Source organism: Ornithodoros turicata, chromosome 5, assembly GCF_037126465.1.
Source record: "Ornithodoros turicata isolate Travis chromosome 5, ASM3712646v1, whole genome shotgun sequence".
Lineage (NCBI taxonomy): Eukaryota > Metazoa > Arthropoda > Arachnida > Ixodida > Argasidae > Ornithodoros > Ornithodoros turicata.
In genome coordinates, this window is record NC_088205.1 from 54,633,929 (window position 1) to 54,643,697 (window position 9,769).

General features: G+C 42.6%; 1 protein-coding gene across 1 annotated transcript; it reads right to left on the minus strand.

Annotated features, from left to right (window-relative positions):
- Window positions 1-6,198: 6,198 nt before the first annotated feature.
- Window positions 6,199-6,975, minus strand: LOC135395860 (uncharacterized). Its single transcript, XM_064626948.1, has one exon. The coding sequence runs from the start codon at window positions 6,973-6,975 to the stop codon at window positions 6,199-6,201; it is 777 nt and encodes a 258-aa protein (XP_064483018.1).
- Between the last annotated feature and the right edge of the window lie 2,794 nt (window positions 6,976-9,769).

Below are 9,769 nucleotides of genomic sequence, written 5' to 3' on the forward strand. Positions count from 1 at the left end.
ACTATATAATTTGTCGCGTTGTGCTTGGTAATGCGTGGAGAAGCGTTAGATATCCGACAGGATGCATTCTAAAAGTCCGCATTTTGCATGAACTCCCAAGCCCTAATTATCACTGTGTTGATACGTGGATCAGCCATTTCAATGCACAAACGTGTGCTTTTCTGTCAGTTCCCTAGACTACGTATGTTTTCCTCGTTTTTAAGCGAACTTTTCATATCTTCGTTTCACATTAGCAGTTCTGTGACGTTCCAGAGATTGATGCGAAACCAACAAAATTTCAATACATGGCACAATTTTGTCATGTTTCGCAGACTCCTCACATGCGGTAGAAATATCTCACCCTGCGTTTTTGGGGCATTTCAGGAAAATAGGATAAAAGAAAATTCCGAATATGTGACTATTGCAACGTTAAGGGTTATATTCGTTATCGCCGCGTAAACGAGCACAGCCATGAACTTTCAATCGTGTTTACCACACGCCCCGTTATCTTCATTATCGCCAGGTTGAGCAGACCAGTCTAGAACGCAATCAATGAGAAACTTCGTTCATTTGCAGTATCGAACTTTCGCCTGAGTGTAAACAGCGCTTGGTCCTTCGCCAATTAGGCTTTTTGCACCGCATCGCGCAGAGTGAAGGCATCTACTCACCGCTGCATGTTTATTGTGGAGTGGAGTATAGTTCGGCTTTTTCTTTTTCTTTTTTTTTGGCATGTGATTGTTGCTCACTGACTTCTGATGTTTGAGTGCAGTAATTTTAATGATTCTTCTATCTGCATGCCGTCAACATCGCCATTATGATTTGGGGGCAGAAGGGTATACGCGAGAAAAATCTCAAAGGCACGCAGTCGTACGGCATCATGATTATCCGACTGGGACGCACAGAACTGGGATAGCGATTGCATGAAATGGATCCGAGAGTTTCGAATCTTTCCTAATTTATATAGCTTCGCGAGTTTATTCTGCAAAGACGGAAAATCGGGAACTGAAAGTAATTTGGAATGATACCTCACGAAAAAAAGGGAACCGCGAAAAATCTAACACGAAGAGAGCCGCTCCTATTCTTCCGCTGTCTTTTGTTCTTGATCACAAAAGAAAGTTGGGAACACACAGAACCGATGTGTCGCTTCGTTGCTACGTGGTTCTTTGTGCCACACTTTATACAAGCCACAATTATCCTTATTTCAATGTGGAGACATTTAGGATAAGGCCCGTACCGCTTTTAAAGGACATAGAAGGGACGTAATTGCAGCTGGTGTTTCACAAGTGCAACCATTGTGCGCTCTAAAAACCTCCTTTGTCCTTTGATTTAATTTCGCACGCTGGTGTCCCACACATCGATTAATATACTATGTCAGTATGAATTAAGTTTAGCGTCCCCTTTGAAACGGTCGAGAATTGCTCATGACCGTGTGTTTATGTTGTGTGCGATAGTCCGGCGCAGTTGTCCATCCGCTTCATCCGCAGACCAGTACACGTTGTGTCCAGTGGTCGGCTCCGTGATTTTATTCAGCCTCTTTTGGGACAGAAACCTTGATCGTTTGTAACACACTTGGTGGTATCAGATATATTATAACCACTGCGCCGCATAAAATACCACCTCTTGACGTCAATCTTGGATTTCAGATTGACAAAAATGAAAAATAAGACGACGTAGAAAATTCAGTTGCCGCCTTTGACCAGAATCGAATCATAAACATCATGATCGAAGTCGTCCAGTACGAAACGAATAAATGAGTTCCCTTTGGGATAACTTTCTATCAACTTCGGTTAGTAACTACGAGTGCATATACTAGCCCATATTGAGGATAAGGTAAAACTATCAAGGGCCACTAAATTCCCGCACACGGAACTGAACACGGTGTCATTGAGCACGGCTAACGGACATTGAGCTGTGTTGCTCATGAAACGCAGAGATCCTGTTTGCGCTATTTATTGCCAAGCTCACCACCATGTAAACGGGTCAATCCGCTTGCATATCGTGCGAGCGTATCGTGTTCAATCAGTTAAACAGAGGTGGATCGAGAAGGTGGATGCGCATTCAGCTTTTGGATGGAATCAGAAGGTGTGTATCGAGGAAATAAGAGAGGATTATGGGAAGAAGCGTTCGGGCCGCGGGTCAGTTGCGTCCTACTGCTGCCTGGGTTGACAAAATGGCGATTTTAGGGGGTTCCCAGCAACGCTTCGTTTTGGACCTGTATTTAGTCTGCAGCAGTGTTGCAGCCGTACAGTAGAGTTATTCTGAGGTACGCATGAAAATGGGGCGTACAGGCTACCTTTTCGACGTTTTAAAGGTCAGCTCCGAGTAAAATTCATTGTCACAGATCACAACAAAAGCTAGGAGCCACAAAAATTGGTACCTACTGAATGTACCTCCAAAATAGTTTGGACAGTTTTGGACCCTGTACTACGGAGAAATCGATTTTTTTTTTTTTGCCGTCCGATTGTCCACTAAAACCAGTGACGTCACGGTCAGCTTTCGCTTTGGCTCTTCTTGGCTTATTTACTTGCTCGCGGTGTCGCAATTGCCAGCAATCGTCAGACTGGAAACGAAATCGAGAGTCGCCCGTACATACAAGCACCATCAGCACCGTTCTCTTCGTCTGAATTTGATCATCATTCCTTTGCCATAATTCCTTTGCCTGGTCAGTACACACAACTTCGTCTAAGTCATCACCTTGTGAGAGATGCAGTGTGAGAGAATTGTGAGAATGCAGTGCTCCTCGCCGTACCAGCAGGTATGCTAACAACAAAGGTGCTCCGCACCAAGATACCAGTTGATTTTGTGCGTGATTGGGTGGTACGAGACCAGTGGTTGTGTGCTCTGAACTTATCTGAACGTGTGTGCTTGAAGCATTTCGCATCAGAATGTAACGATGTCGTTCACCTGACGGCCGATTTGGACTCGAAAAGTTAATGAAAAGGGATGCGGTACCTGCCGACGACGAAGAGGATAGCACCGAAGGACCGAAGTTGTAGGTAAGTGTACGCAGGAACTTGCACTATGGCTTGCACACATTTTGATTTGATTTGATTTTGATTTGATTTTATTTTATTGGTTTATTGATTGATTTATAAGTTAAAAGGTCACAAAAACTGAGTGGTCCCTTAGCAGAAGCTAGTGATGGGTCCATTAAAGATGTTCATCAATGACATTGGCAACAGTGACAGCAAAAAAGAAAAAAAAAAGAAATGTCTAGAAAAATCACTGTAAAGTACAACACATAACCACAAAGTGCAGCATATAACCACAAAGTACATTCACTGTAAAATAGAGCGACTATTGGTTGTAGTCGGCATATTACGGATTTACCATATATGTACTCGATCCTCCGATAGAATGAAGTCCTGTAATGATTTTGGGAACAGCTGGGTGTTTCTTACTTCTATCGGCAACTGGTTCCAAATGCGCACTCCCAAATACTGAAGAGTCCTGGTACCATAGACATTATTTGCACTTGAAATGATAAGCTTTTTATCTGTTTGCATCCTAGTTGGTCTGCGCGGTTGCTGCAGGCTGGAGACGTCAATTGGAATGTTATTTCTGATTACGTTTTTCATTATTTGAGCCCATCGCTGAACCACTAACTGCTCCAAGGTAAGAAACTACAGGGTATTGAAAAGTGCCTTGGACGGGGAACGGTTATTGGTACCTGTTATAATCCTAACCGCACGTTTCTGTAACGTTATTAGTACCCTTAAATATGTATGGTATGTACTACCCCATGTTTCCAAACAGTAGGTGAGATGACTCTGTATAAAAGAGAAGTACAACAGTTTCATTACGTGCTGTGGAAATATGTGCCTACACTTGATGAGTAAATGACAGCCATATGCCAATTTTCTTCTAAGTGACTCTATATGTGGCTTCCAACATAATGTGTTATCAAGTATTATGCCCAGGTACCGAACCTGATTGGACTGTGTTATGGGACTACCACACAACTTCATTTGAAAGCTGCTGGTGTCTATCGGACTTTTAAAAGAGTGAAATATAAGAAATGTGGTTTTATTTGTATTTAAGGTTAGCTGATTACGAAGCAACCATCTTTCTAGTGCACGCAAATCTCATTGCATGGTGTCTGAGATATCCTTAAGTGTTGGACTCGATATAAATAAGCATGTGTCGTCTGCATAAAGGTAAGAAGTAAAGACTTTTAAGCTGTTTGGGAGATCATTTACATATAGGGCGAACAGTATCGGCCCCAGCACAGAGCCCTGCGGTACACCGACATTTATGTCCAAATACGCAGATGATGTCCCATCGATAGTTACCAGCTGTTTACGTCCTGACAGGTAGCTACGGAAGAAGCTATTTATGTGTCCCCTAAATCCGTACGAGTTTAATTTACGCAACAGTATAGCGTGATTGACAGTATCAAAGGCTTTTCTTAAATCTAGAAACAGCCCCAGGACAAGTTTTCTGTCATTGAGAGCAGTGTTGATAAACTGGCTTACTGCTAAAGTGGCTGTTGCAGTGGATCTGCGCGCTCTAAAACCATGTTGACTGTCGCTAATCACGCCGTACTTTTCAAGAAAGGACGTCACTCTCTTACATATTATTTTTTCCAATATTATATTTATTGTGTTAAGAACAGAGATAGGGCGGTAATTTTCAAGAACATCTTTATCACCACCTTTAAATATCGGAACAACCTTGGCAACTTTCAAAGCATCGGGATAAACCCCTAATGAGACTGAGTGGTTGTAAAGATAACATAACGGATGGCTAAGTATGCCCACCAGCCTCTTAATTATCGAGACACTAATATTATCAACACCCATTGCTGTATTGGACTTCATGCTGTGGATTATGCCGATTACCTCCTGTACATCAATAGGTTCAAAAACAAAGCTGTTGCTAGGAGTTTGTTCTACTTGCTCTGCGAGCTCTCCATCGCCATTTCCAATAAAAGCATGGGCAAGACTTTGCCCTATCGAGACAAAGTAATGATTGAAATTCTCACACAATTCTTGATGTGTAACCCCAGCCCTGTCTCTGTCTGGGAGGACCTGAACTTTTGGTGTAGCAATTACAGAGTTGATAATTTTCCACATCTGCTTACTATCTCCATGAGAGCGAGATGTAATGTCATGGTAATACTTTGACTTCACTTGGCGCAACTCCTTAGTTACTAAATTTCTGTAGTATCTGTACCTGTCTAAATAATATGCGTTATCCTTGTGTTGTCTAAATTTGCGATACCATTTTTGCTTTATCTTTAGAATGTTCAAAACCCTATCTGTCATCCAAGGACAAAGTGGTGCGTCGTACGCCTTGCCTACCATCTTCTTCGAATCTTATATAGCGCTTCTCACGAGGTTCACAAATACGTCGAATTCAACATTAACGTCTGTGTTACACATCAATGACCAATCCATACAGGAGAGTTGCTGACGTAGTCGTGAATAGTTAATGTGATATTTAGATGGTCTGGTGACATTATGACGCAGGTCCATATTTGGGATAACAGTAAACACAGGGTAATGATCTGTGATATCATAATTCAAAACACCGGAATAATCGTCAGCGTTTTCAATATTAGAAAGAATGTGATCTATGGCAGAACTTGTGCAGGCTGTAACACGTGTGGGAGAGTTGATTAAATTACGGAAACCGAAAGAAGAAAACAGACATTCATAGGCAGCACCGCCATCGTGTAAGGTATCAATGTTAAAGTCCCCGGCGATAAACACCTGTTTCTTCAACGCAGCAATTGTAAGCAATGTGTTTTCAAACGCTTCAAGAAATATCGATATGTTACACCTCGGAGCTCGATAAACCACTCCCACTATAACACTACCTGGCAATTCTAAAAAGAGAGCCTCACAGAACCCTGGTATCTCAAGAACGAGATCAGCTCGTAGATTACATTTCACATTTTTATGCACAAATAGGCCGACGCCGCCTCCTCTATGTCGGGACTGTAACAATCGGGGTTGAGAATAGAACACACAGTCATGAAGGTGATAACACTCATCTCGCATTAGCCATGTTTCCGTTAGAGCTATAACGTCAAATTTAAAAGTTAGCGTGGACAATAGAGCAACTAGTTGATCGAAATTCTTGCGAACACCCCTTATGTTCAAATTTAATAGCTTAAACATGGTACCATTGGACAGGTTGTTCAATTCAGTAATCGATACAATATCATCCATATAAACAGTTTAGGAGTAGGCAACAAAATAGCACATAACGAAATTACACACAATGTGACAGCTGTAATTCCCGTAGGTTTTTTTCAGACTGAATCTGGACAGCTTTAGAATTCTCAGTTCGACGGACGAATATCTTTCCGTCCTTGACCCATGCGTACCTCCACTTATTTCCTTTTTTTTTGGATAGTTTTTCCAGAAGAAGCATAAGCTCTTGACACAGGTGCTCATTAACATAGACTGGCTCGTTGTGCTCATACCCAAAGTCCGAAGTGGTCAGTCGCCTACGCCTTGACGCGGACACTAACGAATCTCTAGCTTCTCGAGAGAAAAACCGAGCAATAATATTGAGCTTTGACGGGTCCTGCGTAGGCACCCTATGAGCAACCTCAATTGCGTCTGGTGATAAATCCACACCCAGTTTTGTGGCTATTTCGCAAACTAGGTCGGTGCTGTTCTCGTTAGGCCCCAACGGAAAGTTTCTTATTTCCACATTGTTCCTGCGTGAGTACTGTTTAAGACTAACCACCTCGGCCCGGAGCACAGACAGTTCACGTTCCAGGGAACAGTTTTTACTTGTAACTTGTGGAACTTCCATTTTTAACGCAGCCGTCTCTTCTTGAACGGACTTAAACGCAGTTTTCATTTCTTCAAATGAATCGCTCATGTATTGCATGGAAGTGGACAATTCTAAGCGTTCTTTCTCAAGAAGATACTTGACATTGGTTATTTCTGTTGTCACATGCTTAGTCAGTTGACTGAACTGTGCAGTCAGATCGGCTGTGGCCTTATGAATTTCCTTTACCTGTGCTACGTTGGCCATATTATGAACACGGGAACGACAAATATGGGGCTGCTGAGCCACATACGCCGCGGTTGTATCTAAATCTACGCAGTTTCTCAGAGAAGTTGGTTGCGAAATTACATGAGTTTGAAGAAGCCTCAGCCTGGGCACAGAGAAGACGAAACAGTCACAGCAGCTGAAACCAGCAACAACTTGAGGGTTCCTGTTTTGAGACACTCTGTGTCTGTCTTCACAACTGAAGCAACGGCCGGTGCTACAAAAATGGTGCCACAGCATTGTAAATCACCTCTGCTGGTGCGCATGGACAAGCAACCATAATGGGAAGCCGCTCCTGGTAAAGTGGCTCACGTTACCATTATATGATGGCATGATGGTGTGATTATATACAATCATGTGATGGTATATGTGAAAGAACACCATGATCTAAATATCCATATGGATATTTATATCATGGTGTTCGTTCACATATTCTAGGGAATCAAGGTCTTCACGCAAGATGTGCACATCGAGACATTGGGGAGAAGCTTTTTCTCCATCAAGGTGACTTATTTCAAGCTAGCAGGGATTACTAAGCAATTGTTCTGCATTCCTCACTTACATGGACTGAAACATTCGAACAATAGGAGGGGACAGTGGATATACCTCCTCTTCTCAAAAGACATCCTGTCATTGTGTGCACTACAAGTTTCCTTGCCTCAATGCTGTTTCTCAGTCACGTATCTAAGATATTAGAGCGCTTCTACATAATCATAATCTGTTTGCCACATATTCTATCTGCACATGAGGAATGCATGCGTGAAAACTACTAAAATATGAAATTGCATTGCTCCTTTACTGTGCAGGCTGGTTTTGTCTGTTTTAGGCATTCTAATAATGCTAATTTTCATGTTAGGCTATGTCCACGAGCTTACTGGAGCTGTGCACAATCTATGTGTGCTGTGGCTGTTCATGAGACCCTGACCAAAAGCAAGAGGCTACACAAGCTCACCACAAGAGATACAGTGAATGAGTCACTAAAACATTAACAACTCTGCAAAGCATTAACTGCAAGTGGACAACAGAAGGGTTTCAGAGAACGTGTACAAGTAGTCTCATACCTAGAAACTTGTGAAGTTATCATCAGTGTGTGCAGCAGGGTTGCGGAATGGGACCACCAATTCCATTCCGAGGAATGGAGATTTGTGATAATTCCATTGCTTTCAATTCCTCGGAATGAAAACGTATGGCCAATTCTCACTCCTGGAATGGCTTGGCGACCCCGTTCCGTTCCTTTAATTCTATCCATAAAAGAAAAGGGACCGGTAACCGTGCTGGATGGCCCAGCAGTGCTATGGAGGAGATTGACATTACCCATCATGGAAAAAGCAAAAAGACAAGGTTATTTCGCCCTTGACCGTGTGGCACCCAGACCAGTCCATTCCAATTCCATTCCGCCTGCGAAAAAAATGCCGAATTCCATTCCATCCCTAGGACAGTTTCCGCCATCCCTTTCCAATTCCATGCCGGGCTCTGATAAATCTGGAATGATTCCGGAATCATTCCAACCCCGGAGTGGCCCTCCGTAACCCTGGTGTGCAGCATAATTACGTGAACAGGCACTGTTATATTGTCAGATGCTTTCAAAATTAGATGCTTATGTTGTCAGATGCTATCAAAATTAGATCTAACGCAAGAACTGAGGTCATAAGCAATTACTAAATCTAAATAAGCAGAGAAAAGTTCAACAGACGCGTAAATATATCTTCCCTGCTGCACACCGCTGCAACGCGGTGAAGCCACTTCGACTGTTTCCGAAATTTGGCATTTGGGCAAAGCTTGCCGCACAAGGGAACCGCAGACGATTGAGTGACTCTAGCACTTTTTCTAACTGTTGAATCTAGAGGTACCCTACAACGCATATCCACGGGAATATTACAATGCATCATACATTAGCACAGCTATTAAGCGATGAAATCGTCTCCTCAGTGAAAATACCCATACCTCCCATGTATTCACGGTCCGAAAAGCGGGATGTCTGGGGAACCAAAGGTATTTCATGTATAATGATATTTTTCTTTGTAAAAGCTTAGAATAGGTGTCAGAACGTGCATCCTCGGAAATATTACGATACCTTGGATAGAACAGCTGCTACAGCACTTTTCTATTGTCTTGGCGGCAAGTCTCACTCAACGGCCCTGAGAGGGCGCAAGGTGTCGCTGTCCACGAAAGCTGGGAATGATTTTTGGTGTTTTGCAACTCATTCGCCATTCATCTGTTGCTTCAGTAGAAGCACAGATGGGGAAACAAACAAGAGTTTTCTCTGCACGCGGTAAACGGTACTCCAGGTTCTTTAGCCATTTGAACTATGTGAAGTGTCAGGGAAACATTAAAGGGGTTGAGACACTTTCATAGATGTGATTTGTTACATCATGGGTTCATGTTTTCCACACCATAATTCTGATTAAAAATAATTATTTTTGTTACGTGTCATACTTCACGAGATAAAAACCTCGAACAGATGCCACGGACCTCAGAGCTACAACCAATCCCGCTGGTAGCCGTCAGTGCTGTGACATTAGAGCTACAGGAGTTTCGGTATCTACGGTGCCCATTTTATACACATTTATTCCCATCTTAGTTGTGAAACACACATTGTTACAAAAGAAGCTTCTTTTACTGTTATGTGGGATGATGGTGTTGCAACACCTCTCAATGACTAGTGGGATATGACCTCATTTTGGCTATAAGGATAACCACAGGACAATTCAACTGCACCACGGATTTGTCCAATTGTGCAGGTCAGTCAGGCAGTTCTATGATTTCTGTTCATGGC